The sequence below is a fragment of the Taudactylus pleione genome, unplaced genomic scaffold (genome assembly GCF_031769625.1).
Source record: "Taudactylus pleione unplaced genomic scaffold, aTauple2 ptg000256l, whole genome shotgun sequence".
Lineage (NCBI taxonomy): Eukaryota > Metazoa > Chordata > Amphibia > Anura > Myobatrachidae > Taudactylus > Taudactylus pleione.
In genome coordinates, this window is record NW_028284658.1 from 4,574,485 (window position 1) to 4,589,853 (window position 15,369).

General features: G+C 47.5%; 1 protein-coding gene across 2 annotated transcripts in view; it reads left to right on the forward strand.

Moving 5' to 3' along the window:
- Positions 1-397: 397 nt before the first annotated feature.
- IFT52 (intraflagellar transport 52) overlaps positions 398-15,369 on the forward strand; it is a 66,785-nt gene continuing 51,813 nt past the window's right edge. The window contains exons 1-3 of one of the 2 annotated variants that reach the window (XM_088480604.1): positions 398-778; positions 3,123-3,235; positions 10,058-10,145. In XM_088480604.1, the coding sequence (XP_088336730.1) occupies positions 416-778; positions 3,123-3,235; positions 10,058-10,145 (564 nt within the window). In that variant the 5' untranslated portion in view covers positions 398-415. The remainder of the gene's footprint in view (positions 779-3,122; positions 3,236-10,057; positions 10,146-15,369) is intronic. The other variant, XM_088480603.1, reaches the window with a different exon arrangement.

A 15,369-nucleotide genomic window follows, 5' to 3' on the forward strand; every position in this document is an offset into this window, starting at 1 on the left:
ACTGAAGCCTGACCAATCGGCCGGCTAGCAGCGCACTCCAGGTCTTCGTGACCCGGAGTGCGCTGTTCCCACAGCAGGGTTTCACGGGCTATGCCCGTGTTAAACCCTGCTAGTTACCTGGGTTGGATTGCCGGGTCACTCGACCCGGCGATCCAACCCTCTGCCCTTTTACACCAGGGAGCTGCCCGGGTTAACCCTTCAAAAACCCGGGTTTTAGCTCCGGTGTAAAAGGGGTATAACTATCAAGGATGTCCTACCCTCCAACATGACCCCTTCCATCAGGTACAAAATGCTCTGCTTCTGGCGTTCCACTTAATTTATGATTGCACTCACCTGTGTTAAACTAGTTAATTGATGAGAAGAGAGTTTGAATACAGGTGTCTGCAATCATAAATTAGGTGGGAAGTCCCTCAGCATGTTTTGTACCTGGTGGAAGGAACAGGTCATATTGGAGAGTCAGGGATGTTGGAATTCTGATTACAATTTGCCTCAACCAATATGGCCGCCGAGACGTGCTATTCGTAGACTACGAGGGTGGGTTTCCACTTCCAAAGCCCACTCAGTAGGCCAGCCTCACGCTTTGCTTGTGTCATCAATTCAACTGAACATACAGACAGCCAGACAATGGCGGGATTCCCCGTGCACTCAGGCCGGTGACACCAGGCCAACCGTATCACGTGACGGCAGTTGGTTGCTAGGCAGGAGCGGCCCCTGGTTACCTGCGCCCATAATGCAGCGGGGCGGCATCACCGGGAGAAAGATGGGGGTCAGCAAACAGGTAACGGCGGTCTGGAGCTTTTCACTGACCTGGGGCAACGGACTGTACTGACTTCTATTACTGTTAAACAAAATCGGTTGAATCTCAATATGTTATTAACGGTTATGAATGTGACTCGGATAGTTATTGTAGTTTGTGTGCCGATGTGTATGAATTGGCGTTTGATTAGTAGGAAGGATCTGCATTAAGCACAGTTTGCATACATGTATGTTTATTTCTTAGGCATTAAATATTATTAAAAAAAATATATGCTGCATAAATAAGGGCTGTGGTAGTAATAGTACTTCGGCCATTACTGATTGCGTGATTACCATCTTGTTGGTTTGCATTTTGTGCTCGCTCCAATTAGGTGCGAAGGGGACAAGTTGCAGTTGCAATGGGATAGAAACGCTGGCAATGGCACCGCAGTTCGTTCCCCTGGGTACTTGATCTCACAGGACTCGCACATTTTTGCTTGTAGCCCTAAGGATCTGCAAACAAAAATCTGCGATTCTGGCGGTAGCGCAAGTGCGGCATACAGCTACATTTACCTCCCACTTAATTGGATTGAGCACAGTATTTTAAAAATGTTGACATGGACAAAATGACAACTTGTGGCTTGTTGGCATAGCAAAAATGTCGATTATTAGGGGTAGTAATACCTCAGAAGTGGATTGTCACCATAATGACCATGACATGATGAGCATTATGAATGTTGATGTGGTCATCGGCGACATAATACACTGAACCCTTTCTGTCATATCCCCCCCCCCCCCTTCCTGTCGTATCCTTTGGAATTGTTTACGACTTCAAAATGACTTGCCTATGGCAACCTAGCTCCAGAGGGGGCACCCAGGGGCGGGCTAGCCACATGATCACTCCGATCACAGCACGCCATCCGCTTCCGCACATCCCACAAGAGCTATCGCAGCTGTAGCCTAGAACCCGGTAGTAGCAAGGATGCCATCCCTCGAAAGAAGAAAATTTGCCTGGCATCGATATTTAATGCCGGTGGCTGAATAGCCGCTGGATCAAATTCCGACAGCGGAACACCGACGGACCTAATTTCCGACTGGGGCTGGTAAGTAACCTAACCCCCGCCTCTCCACCCCCAAACCCTAACCCTCCTTTAGTGGTGCCTAACCTCCCCCCCTGTTGGTGCCTAAACCTAACCCTCTTGGGGGGGGTGCCTAACCCCAACCCCCCTTTCCCTACCCAAACCCTCCCCGGGGGTGCTTAAGTCCCCTTCGGGGGTTCCCAAACCTAACCCTCTTTCCCCGCTCCCCGCACTTCTAGACACTAAGACACCTGACTTGCCTTCATTCGTTATGCCGGGTGTCAGTATTTTGTAGTGGGGCTAATGATAGGTGTCGGGATTTTGACGCCTATCTTTAGTCCACTGTCGGGATATCGGTGGGCGGGATAGCGCCCGTCGGTATCCAGACTGCATCCCCATTTGTCTGATAGCTAAAGTCCAATTTGGGGCTAAGTGGCTGTTTAGCGCCTGTAGCCTGGGAGTAATGTGCCAGGGCTGCTTTCCGCTTACACGGGGAGAAGCGTCTGGAGCTTCCCTTACCCTGAAATAGGTCTGCTCTGTCTGCCAGTTCCGTAGGGAAAAACTCCAGCAGGAAGCCCCTGGCAACACCTGGCTCTCCCCTCATTCCCACATTTCCTTGACAAGCAGGACCTGGTATGGGCACCAGAAAATCTGCAGTACTTTCCGGAAGCAGCTCTCTGTGCAGTCCCAAGCCATAGAGGTTACCATGGGAACATGCCAGCTGCACCCTCATATATCTGCACATAGGGTGATTCGCACACATACATAGGGTGGTATCCAATTAGCCCCGAACATTGTTCAGGCGCTAATGGATCCCCCGGGGCTATCCAATGCCGCATTTATCATGGATTTTTTTTCGGGACCTGATGTGTTACGAAAAATTATCCCTGGAAAAGTGCAGTTTTTTTTTTTTTCAATAGCACAATGTTGGGGCTAATTGGATACCGCCCATAGTGTCCATAGGGTGAGCAGCCTGCATACACAGCAGTCGGCCATTCTGCCCTGGGAAAGCCCAATGAGGAGGAACGAGGGAAGCGGCACAGACTGAAGCTGGTTCCTATAATAATAATTTCTCTATTAGTTTCCATTATTTGTTATTAGCCTTAATATATTGAAACGTGGGACTGGCTGCAATTTAAGGGGCTCCAGCTAAAATCTTTCCCCCTCAAGATACTTATGATTTGAGGTGGCATCTATTCCGGGGGAAATTGAGGCAGCTAAAATCTTGTGTAGGGTACCAAATTGGTCAGGGCTGGCCCTGCAAATAGGAGAAATGTTACTCTTGTACAAGTATTCTTTTGCTTTCAGGTTGCATCTGATCATGAAATTCGAAATACCATCATGTTTAATGTATCGAAAAATGAGAGTGGAGGTTACAAGTCTCTACAGAAAAGACTGAGGACCAGCTGGAAAATACAAAGGTGAAGAGGGATAGGCTCCAGTGTGTGTTTAGTTTTAGAATTACCTCTTTTCTCCTTCATCCACTAGGGGACACTGGAGTTCAAGACAGTGGGGTATAGACGGTGGTAGAGCAGAGCCTGGCACTTTAAATAATTTAGAAGTGTGACTGGCTCCTCCCCCTCTATGCCCCATCAGCCCCAGTTTTTAGAATGTGCCCGAGAGAGCCGGTCGCACATCAGGCTGTCTCCAGCCTTTCTTATTTAGTTTTAGTTTTTAAGACAAGCATTGAGGACAGGCAGGCTGCTTACTGTGGCAGTCTGCCTGCTACGTGGGAGCCGCCGGGAAAGGCACCACACGGCTACTGCAGCCTGTGTCCGGTGACCTAGAGGAGGGGGCACACACCTGGAGTCATCGGACTCTGCGAGGACCCGCCACTGCTGACACCGGCATGTGTCCGGGTTCCTCGCCGCCCCCTCAGCCCAGCATCCCGGCCGCAGCAGTTGTAAGTATAACCACTGCTCCTGATAGCAGGAGTAGTGGATGCATAGCTGGGCTCAGTGACATAATGTCACTGTTAGGAGACCCGACAATCCCCCCCGCACGCACCCGAGTCCCTTATCGGGTAACAGAAGGTGCTAAGTGGGCCCGAAGAATGCGCTGCAGGGCTGTCGCGACTTAATGGCTCCTTCCAGCACCCGCCGCTGCTCTCAGCAGGCAGTGTCCGGGTCTAGGGCTTATCCATAGCCGGCCAGTTACTAATGTAACGCTGACAGGACATCGCGGTCTCGGCTAGCGGGGGTGGAGCTTATTACCAGCGGCCATAGCATCAGCCGCCTATTCCGAATGGCGCGTCCTGCTTATCTAGCGGCGCCATTTGTAGTCGGGCTCTCCCTCCTGCCAAGACCTCGCTACAGAAGGTACATGTGTAGCGCTGGGGTAGGCGCGCTGAACGCCTGCCGCATGCGGACGCCTACCATTTCCTCTATCAGGCTGCCTGTTCTGTGCAGCCGGCCAGTCCTGGACACGGCTTACAGTGGTCAGTGTCCGGGTCTCTGATTATAGGGAGTGGCGCGATGGCAGCGTTTAGGTCCCCGTTGCACCGCTCACCCTCCCACCCTGTGCACCCGCTATGCAAGACTTCTGGATTTACTCTCCGGATAAGTGCACTCCAACTGGGCTGTGTGCACTATAACAGGCGGGCTAGGGTATCTCCAGCTTAGGAGGTAGGCAGGCACAAGTGTGTACCATCAGGGAGACATTACACACAGCAAGGTGTCCCTATGCTACAGCTTGTTTTGCAGCACATGGAAGCATCCACAGTAGAAGAACTACAGGTACCAGCATAGCATGTACGCCGCAAGGGAGGAAGCACAAGCACTGCCTTGGCTATTTAGCAGCTCTCCTCAGAGCAGGCTTCCCTGTTATCCCTAGTCTATAGTAACAGGCTAATAGTACCAGCGCAAGGCTCGGATCCTGCCGCTGCCATTTCTGTGTGGAGTTTGTATGTTCTCCCTGTGCTGGCAGCACTGCCTTAGCTATCAGCTTCTCTCCTCATCTAAATATCAGGAGGAGATGCCGCGTCCCGCAGCTCCTGGCTGGGCTGAGCAGGCTTCCCTGTTAGCTACTGCATAGCATAGAGCTAATAGCCTTACGTTATACAATGCAGCGCTGTATGACGTCACGCTGCTACCACAGCAGCACAACTTCAGTGCTCCCGAGAGTTAGCCCCTCTCCTGTCTTGCAGGAAAAACGTTGGTTTATGCGCAGTGTTGCGTCAGGAGCCTTGATGGCTCCCCGTATTCCCGGCACTGACCGGACCTTCAACTACTCCGCTTATACGATTAAGGGGGCTAGCAGCGCTATGCTGAGAAGTGTAGCAGTTTGCGCACACACAGCGTGGTATTCATGATCAAACAGCGTTCCCTGCTTCCCTTTTAAGGACAGTAGTTATTGCTGCACACAAGCAGTATAGCTCAGGCACTACCTGCAGCAGGAAGTGCTTTAGCGCGCGTCCCTTACGCCTACCACACTGCGAGTGCTTCAGCAAGGGTTGCCTGTCCTTGTATGACAGGAGTTTAGTACTAGCTACAGTGGATAGCTGGTCGCTAGCGGTAGACTAGCCCTATCCCGCTTTTCCACTATGACACCGTGTTAAGCGGTTCTGAAAGGGGCCAGTTGTTCAGCCTATGCATCACGGCTAGAAGCGATGTGCTGACATTCTTCCAGGACCGGTGCACAAACGCAGTCCTGCCAATTGCAGCGCCGCTTGGTTTACCCAGTCAGGCTCCCCTTCGTTCTGTAACATAGGGCGCCTAGATTAATCTAAGGGCCTGTTATGTATCATGGCCTCATGGTGTATTAGCTCCACTGTTATGGTGCTGCTGCCAGAACTTATGGTCATAGCATACCCTTCACCCAAGGTTAGCACATTTTTGCGTCCCATCCCCAGGCTTATGCCTCACATTGGCTTCCCATGCATTTGTGGATACCATTTTAGGCTGGTCTTAAAACCTTTCTCCCCTGTTTTCTGTGCTTACCTTAGAAGGTATGCATAGGTGCATCTTTTTATATCATGTGTTCCCTTTGGCAGCACATACAGGAAGAGGTTAGTGACGCGCAGCTGGTGTGGTTGTTGGCGTTGCTGCCTCACAGTGCTGGGGTCTTCCTGTTGATTCTCACTTCAAAAAATGGGTTCATCTGGTGTTAAGATGGCTCATCTGAAAAGGCGAGTACGCCAGTAACAGAAGGGTCCCAGGATCGAAACCAGTCTGGGACAGCACACTGCTAAAATATCCTGCCCCTACGCCGTAGCAGAATGACGGCCACCTGCGGCACATGAGCAGTCTATGTATGTCTATTGTGTTTTATACTAGCCCTGCTGTATAACACACATGCTGGAGTGATTTTGTCCTTGGGCTCAATTCCTTCCATGGCTTCAATTATTGCTCATGTTCTAATTTTAAAATGTTACGTCACCTACTAAATTTGTATGTAGGTAAGCGTATCCAATTGTGGATATCGCTTCTTTCCTTACCGTAGGAGCAGCGGTAGGATCTGTTCTTATCAATTTATGTCTAATACCTAGCATATTGATAGAAGGAGGCTGCGTTTGGAGGCTGGACTCTCCTGATGCGGTAGTTTGTATAATGACTACGCTTTACACTATCTCTCCCTGGGGATTGGGTTGTGTGTGTGCATATACATATATATATATTTGTGTATATGGGTAGAATGCCTATACTTCCACAATCATTAGGTTTACCTATAATCCACACAAGGGAAGCCGCCTGGGATTACCAGAAGCTGTAGGCTATATCCCTACATATTAATATTATAGGGTGGCTCTATAAACTAGTCATGTGCTGCAGCTTACATGGTGATAGTCACAATTCTCTAAGGCATTGCTTCTAGTATGGATCCTAGACATGTCACATGTATATAAAGTTATGTACTTCCACCCTCCTGGAGTTTTAGTTCCATTCCTGCCAGTTATACGGCACCCCGTTTCGGGGGACCTATTATCATTACAGTGATGCACTGGGTAGTAAACTTGTAAGACGCCCATTTCTTGTATGAATATTTCCTAATAATTGGGAAACAAAAACCTGTGTTTTGTTTAAACTACTGGGGTTATCACTATTGATATCTCCCTTCTTTACTTGGGATAACCAACTCGTTCTATGTCTAAGTACAGGTACTCTTCTCAGTATCTATTCCGGTACTACATATTATTGTAGCATATCTCAATAAAATGGGTCTAAAGTGCCCTTAGGTACAATTCATATCTGGAAGGCCTAGGGCCACTTGCCGATATAGGCAGGGTCAGACCTGAGTTATATTAGACTGGTGGGCATAAGACGCACTTCACCAATAGAAATATTTATGCAAGGATACTTAAACTAGCAGACCGTTTTTGGGGTTGTATGTATAATCTAACACTGCTATACAGATACACGTCTCTAATGGACCAGGCTCAGGTATAGAGTCCTGTTCTACGACCTTCTTGTCTCGACTAAAATTTTGCTAGTTTCCACAGTGTTTTCTACTGCACATCTCCAGACTGAAGTCTGTGCTGTAGAGCAATTGGTCTTAGCCCACTGAAGCTACTCTCTATACCTAACGTGGCGGGTTGCTGTGTGATGGTAAAGGTCAGTGACATTCTACATAGCGTCCAGAGGGATTCTGGTCGCTCAAAGGTAAGAGCTTACTAATGCCTCGGATGATGCTCCTAATTCATGCAACCTGACATACATAGCTTTATTCTCCCTTACGCACCCTAGCTGCTGTCCTAGCAGCCATCCGCTCTTTTAATCAGTTGGCTCTACACTTTAGAGTTTTCCTGGAGTGTGGGTGGTGCATAATTACAACACTGGATTGGCGACACTATTCTACTAGAACCTGTTAAGGTTCTGGACCGAAGCACACCTATAGGCTATTGCACATCTTTACATAAGTGTGATCCGCGCAGGGGACCTGGTTGGGTTCCTGTTCAGTATCTGTTGATATTTTTATCACACTCACATGGTTGGCCTAGTGCTCTGGCCTTGTTGTATGGGATGCTTCCCTATATTGATAGCTCTCCCTGGGTGGCTGTTGCATTCGTGCTGTTTTACTGTTAGATTCCTGGTTGTTTTCATACTGTGTTCAGGCCAGCAGTTGGTACTGACTACGCACTTACATCATGTTGGAATTTGTCTGTTATTTCCTTTTAACGGCAGCATTTCAGCTCCTGTTTTATCCCTGTTTTCAAAATGGGTTGTACTTCCGTCTGACCCTCTGAAAGGTATTGTAGTCTCAATCCTCTCTCTCTCTCTTTCGCCTCGGTCTCACGCCCAGTGGGATCTCCACTCGTTGGAGACTTCTATGGTCTAGCCCTTCCACTGGTTAACAACTGTGTTGTAGTTGGACCTCAAGGATGGTTCGGGGCGACTGTTCAGTCTTGTCTTTTGCCTTCCTGCATACTCTTGTTGGGAGTCTGTGGACAGGATCAGCTCTATCTGTAGTTTGGTATTGTTATACTTTTATATATACGATTATGTCCAGCAGTGCTGGGATTCTGCTGTCTGCGGCTGCTGCAGCTGCCTGTTTAGACTCTAGTAAGGTTCTCGAGTTTGTGCTCGTTTACTGCCCTTCTCCTATGGATTCTTGTTGGGGCTCTCTGCCACCAACAGTCCGGTTTGGTCTATTTCAGCTGAGATTACAGATTCTGACGTTTCCCACCTGTGTTTGTTCTCTCAACAGCTGTTCTGTTCCTTTTGACTTGCACTGTAAGTTGTGGAATTTTCTGTGACTGTTTAGTGAGGAGTAGTGTTTGTCTCCTGTGCTACGACACTTGTTCCTCAGCTTCCGCTGGGCCTCAGGTTCTTGGCGGTCCCTGTTTCGGTTTGGCCAAGGGATCAGCAAGTTCTCCGCGCTCCCACCCGGGAGGTTGGCTTTGGGACGTCCCCACTGTCTTGAACTCCAGTGTCCCCTAGTGGATGAAGGAGAAAACAGGATTTTGGTACTTACCGATAAATCCCTTTCTCCGATTCCACAGGGGACACTGGACGCCCGCCCAGCGCTGCGTACCTGCCGTTTTGTTTGGTTTCTATAGTTGTGTGACTGCAGGGTTCCCTGCAGTGGGTTCCTCTGTTCTACTTCAGTCGGTCTTGTTCCGTTCTGTGGTCTTCTCCTTTTCCTCGTTTTTTTTTTTTTTTCCTGTTGTCCTCCGTCTCCTCTCGGGCTCAGTTCTTAAACTGGGGCTGATGGGGCATAGAGGGGGAGGAGCCAGTCACACTTCTAAATTATTTAAAGTGCCAGGCTCTGCTCTACCACCGTCTATACCCCACTGTCTTGAACTCCAGTGTCCCCTGTGGAATCGGAGAAAGGGATTTATCGGTAAGTACCAAAATCCTGTTTTTTCCATAACCTTTAAATTTTTCTGCAGTACAAATATTATTATGTTACGGCTATCTGAACCACCCAATACCTTTTTTTTCATTTTACATTTTCTCTAGAGGTCATAAACAAACAGGGGACATGCTGTGCAAAATCCTCTTTGTTGACAATACCACAATTTGCGCTGGTGCATTTTTTTTTTTTTTGATTTTTGCTAGCGTTTGTGTTTCGCGGAGCAGTATGTGTTTATAGTGCAACGTTTCTCCAGGCCACACAAGCATCTTGTTCAGCAAATAATGTACATATCATCCAGATGAAAGCTGGAGTCCCTTAAACCCCTAATACTTATTTACTACACACCTGGTTTTGCACTTAATAGTATCACTGGACCTAATTCCGAGATTTACGTAATCTCAATATTGACAGAAATCTGAGATGTTTGCAGATCTGCGCAGAAGCCGCACTGCGCATGTGCAGATTTGTTTGTTTGACTGTCTCAGTGCCCCAAAAGCATGATTGACATGCTGCTGGCATTTGGGGGTGGCGACAGGGAGCATTCCAGAAAATGGAGGCTTATTGGCACCGTTATCTGGGCGTGCTATAGCCAGTCATGGATGCAGCTTCACTGGCCCTGGCAGCGTGATTATGCAGGACATCCTGGGTAACCTGAGTGTTATGCAGATGTCCGATGTTCACGCAGTTGATCCGATGTTGCGTCTTCGGATGCAGCAGTAGATTAGAAAAGCCAGCAGTGGGCGTCTTTACTTAAGATGCCTTCTCTGAATCTTCCATTTTTTTTAGCACTGCTGGCTGGGGTATAGCGTCCATCTCTGAAGCACGCATGTTTTACATTTTGCTTGCAGATAATCATGTGAATAAACATCCCTTAGACTGTGTAGATAATATTCACTTTATTCTTAAGACTCAATAATCTGTTCTAACCAGCTCTTCTCTAATGCCCACAGTTTGAAAGAAGATATTACAGCAGAGAAACTAATGGGGGTGAAGCTCTGGATCACCGCTGGGCCCAGGGAGAAGTTTACAGCTGCTGAGGCGAGCTATGTTTTTCATGTTCAAAATAAAGTCAGATTTGTAGCCAACAACCATGAGATAAAGTGGTGATAATCAGTGACGGGTTGGGTATGAAATCCCGGCTGTCGGGATGCTGCTGGTCAGAATACAGACATCGGCATCCCGACAGCCAGAATCCCGACGCCCATTGGGAAGACAGGTGAGTGTTTGTTTTTTTTCTAACCCCTAAACCTAACTCCCCCTCCCTGGTGCCTAAACCCAACCTTCCCCTCCCTGCACCCTAAACCTAACACCCCCTCCCCCGGTGCCTAACCCTAACACCACACCCTAACCTCCCCATAACACCCGATACTTACCTTCGGGATGCCGGCGGTTGGGATACTGGCGTCTGGATCCCCACCTGTCTGGATTTCATGCCGGGATGCCGATTACATCCCTCAGTAACACCCATGCAATCCAATAAACATTTGGCGAGGAAACCAACACCCTTGAAAAGGATACAGTTCTAGGGGGCTGCTTGTTTATACACTTTGCAGCATACCAGTTGTACTGTTACACACCTTGGCCCTCATTCAGAGGCGGTCGCAAGAAGCGATCGCTCTCTCTGAATGAGGGCGGCCGCTTGATTTTTTTTTTAAGTGCGGCCTCCTGGTCGCTAGCTAAGCTGTGGGTTACCACCCACAGCTTAGTGACCGACCAGGTTGATGGTCGCGATGGTCAGGACCATTGGGGCTTGCGACGAGACCCTAAGGTTGGGTCTCTGCAAGTGCAAGCCCCAGGGAGCTTCCTGCTCTGATCGAGCAGGAAGCTCCCCACTGACATCGTTGCTGATGTCAGTGGGGCAGCCCCCAAACGGCAAGCGTTCCGTCGGGAACGCCTCCATTTAGCTGGCCACCCACCCCCCCCTGCCCGCCTCCCAAATGGGGCAAGCTGTCAATCACCATCGACAGCTCGCCCCCTTTGGTGCGAGACCCGTCGCAACAGAGCGCCCGTCGCTAACCGGGTTTCGCGCATGCAAACGTCGGAGCCGGCTCCGACGTGCGCATGCCCCGTGGGCAAACATCGACCCGGTTGTGCTTGCGACCGGGTCTGAATAAGGCCCCTTGTCCTATTAGCAAAATGAATGTTTACAATGGCAGCACAAAAGCATTGGACCTCATTCAGAGCCGCTCACAAAATGCGAGCTCTCGCTCTGAATGAGGGCGGCCGCTTCACCTTTAAAATCCGGCCTCCTGGCCGCTCGCTAAGCTGTGGGTGATCACCCACAGCTTTAGCGAGTGACCAGGTGATGGTCGCGATGGTCGAGACCATCGCTACCGTCGGTGCTTGCGATGAGATCCTTGGGGTCGGGTCTCGTCTCCCACAAGCCCCAGGTACCTTCCTGCTCTTGCGAGCGGGTCTGAATGAGGTCCATTGTTTTTAATGAAATTGAAGGTGAGTGAAGTTGATGTGCAAATTGAGTTTCACCCAAATTGTACAGCAGGGTGAGATGTTTCCCAGACAAGTGATACAGGGGCTCATGTAGATAAGAACGCAGGTGTACAATGTGTCTAAAAAAAGGTGAAGCTTGCAGAGACACAAATACAAAATTAAAATACTAATTACTAGCACACACATTACAATATTAATTAAAATCAATTAAATACTAACATATGTTGCCTTGCTCTTTAAAATCAAGTAAAATAGGAATTTGTATTGATGCCATGGACCTATTGCAAATATAGAATAAATAATGCAGTAATAATACTGACACTAGTTATAGCATCTGAGAGGGATCAAGGCGCAATCAGCCAATCAGAAGTGGCTGCCGCTCCTCATCTGTGCATATTTTGGACCAGGGGCCGAGCACCTTTAGATAGAACTTGAACTTTGATTGTTCATTTGTTGTGTCCTGTGGTATGGTTGGGGTAGGAATAGGGAATTCTACCGGAACCACTTAAGGCCAAATTCTGCTGTAGATAACTATAATATTTGGTGCCAAATGTGGGGGGAATATTATATGGGAGAGTTTTGAAAAATCTTACTGAAAAATATTCACTTTTAACCATTTAATGTGTCATTTTTACAGAGACATCGCTTTTCTATGCAAAGTTGTGTGGTCCCTAAATGTCTGGAGACAAAATATAAATAAAGCGCATGAATACAGAGGCTCCACGTTCCTTTGATACACATCCACACTACCAGGGGTATTCAATATGGGAGCGAAAAGTCCGTGCTGGACTTTTCGCTCCACATCGGAGATTTTCATGGGATAAAGTATCGGGCGAAAACGAGACCCGGCGAAGTAGGATCAGCAAAAAAAACCTAAATTTACCTGGAATAAATTGTAGGACCCCCCCTAAAGCTGTAAAAACATGGGGGATCACTATGGGTACCCCCATTTTAGCCTGCAAATGAAAGTCGGGGTTTTAAATAGCCGCGGCAGGTGTTTTTTTCCCGACATTGAAGAAGTGTTGCAGAAGAGCACTTAGGTTTTTTTAAGTGGTCCCATCAAATTTGGGGTGCATGAAAATGGGTACTAGAATATGCACCTGCCGCTAATAGCCTATTCTAGAATACACCTGCTGCATACTTGCAGAATAGCCCTGAACCTATTTCCCTATTTTTAAACAATTTTTTTCTCTTTTTTTTATTTTTTTCACCCCAAATTTTCAATTTTTTTGGGGGTGTCCCTATTTTTTTTTTTTTTTTAAACTTTTTATGACAGTTTATTTTAAAATGACATTCCCAGGGATGCAAGCTATTTTTTTTTTAAGCCTGCATCCCTAAACCCCAATTCTGCACTTTTTTTCGCTGCCTATTCAGTGGTGAAAAGTTATCCCTGTTTTTTTTCAAAGACTTTTCGAACCTGCGAAAAGTCTTTGAAATTGAATACGGTGTAAAACCAAAACCAGCGAAAATGACGTCATCGGTGCGAAATGATCGCAAAAACTGACTTTTCGCTCCATATTAAATACCCTTGTACGTCTAAATGGTTGGGCTGTTTTTGTAAATGATCGTTGAAATTGTTTTTGTTGATCAACCAATCAAATGTCACATTCCTATACCAACTGTGCAGCAGTTGCAATTAGTCAGTATCTCCAAGATGTACAATTTTTATTGAGTCTGTGGTGTGTTCATCTATATGCACCAGTTTACATTACTTTTTATTCCAATCCTGAGTAGATTATTGTATAAATTATTGGGTTGATAAGTCCTGTAAATGATAACATGTCTCTGTAAGCCTTGCACATCAGGGCCGTATTCAATTGCCGGCGAAAAGTTTTCGCTGATGACATAATTTCGCCTGTCGGAAACTTTCCGCCGTATTCAATTTCAAAGACTTTTCGCCGGAGCGAAAAGTCTGCGCCTTGTAACCAGCGAAAAAGATTTGCCTGTGAATGGAGGCAGAAAAAAGTGCAGAATTGGGGGTTTGGGGTGCAAAGTTGCGGCAACACACCTGCAGCCTAGGGACAGTCCCCAAAAGGTAAACAGCGTAACAAAAAGTTAAAAATGTACTTTAGATCACCCCCAAAAAGTACTTCCGTTTTGAGGGCGAAAACAAAGTTGGGGGACAAAGTTAAAAACTAGCAAAATAGATTCCAGGGGGTCCCCCAAGTATGCCCAAGCTTTTTTTTTTTTTTCTTTTTGAATTGCAGGTGTTTGCTGAAGGTGCGTTTTTTAAAACATCACTTTAGCGATTTTTTTTTTTTTTTTTAAACCATGCTTACACCCATTTTCATGTACCCCATTTTTGCCAAATGCTATTCTACACCACTGGTGCAAAAATGCTAAATAGCACCAATTGAGAGCATTTAAGCACCCCAAATACCTTCAGCAGGGCTATTCGGCGGTATCTATAGTGATCCCCCATGTCAGTGCATCTTTTGGGGGTTGTCAGGATGATTTCCCCATTTCTGACAGGACTTTTCGCAGATTTGAGTTTCTTGGGGACGTGTTCTCGCCTCCTTTGCAATTGAATATCGCGAAAAGCGGTGACGAACGCGATACTTTTCCTGATGCAAAACAAGCAATGACTGCGAAAACGCCGGCATGCGAAAAGTCCGGGACTTTTCACTGGCAATTGAATACGGCCCTTAGTGTCTGGGCACATATCTGTGTTTTTCTTCTAGGTGTGTGCTTATTGCAAGTTTCCTTTATGAATTATAGTGCAAATGGTTATACAAGAGGTGGTGAAGAGAAAAAGAACATTCTACCTGAAACACTGCTACAAAATCTGACACTGTTGTATGAATTACTGTTACCATTCACCCCATGCACAAGGCTACTCACTCTGTTCTGTACTCCCATAATGGTGCAGTTGTTTTTTGTCTTCACCATTGGGTGCCGCTCTTCTTTATCATTTGCTTCTGCCTCTTGCATCTGGTATGTGCAACTCCTTATTGAACTGCTTACAACCCATGTATCCTAATCTGCTTCTCTACTTCAGGGTCCATAGGCTCCACAGGTAAACCATGGGGGTATAGGTGATGATGGAGTCATCCGGGCACCACGCAGTTAAATTTTTCTCCCAGGATGCACTGGGTCTCCCTCCGGGCCAGAGGCACCTCAGTTTCATTGGGTGCCCGGCCAGAGTCGGGTCACTGATATGCGGTGGGGCTGTTCCAGCCCCTGAAGACTTTTTTGGTTTTAAAAGAAGCTTCTTCATTTCTTCTGAGTGGACAGTCCAGGGGAAGTCCCTGGAAGCCAACAGATACCTCTGTTACCCTCCAGGCTATGCTGCAAGGGGATAAACCCCTTAGAACGGCCAAAAGGTGTATGCCGCCATCCCAATCTACACAATATGATGACTATGACACGTATACCGGGGAGATGGTAGAGGAAGATGACTCTGAGCCCTCTCAGCGTGAGGAGGAGTCAAAATCAAAAATCAATATTCCAGCTCTGATACGTGCTGTCCGTTCGGCCCTAGTTATAGAGGAGGACGAACCGCCAGCTCCCCGGTTCAATGCAGCCTCAAAGACTCTTATCTTATGTCTATCCTTTTCCTGAGTAACATTGCACTAAATGGGAATCACCTCCTGTGGTGGACTCTCATGTGACATGCTTAATCAAAAGTGCTACTCTACCTATGCCGTCCATTTCATCCTTAAAGGATACCACGGATAGGAAGGTAGTGGTGTGTTTTAAAGTCAACGTATTATTCTCTTTCAGGGGTGGTCGCCAGGCCAGCTATGGCTATCTCCTGGGTGGCCAAGTCTACGGAGTTCTGGGCAGACCCCCTAGAGGAGTCTTTCCCGTCAGA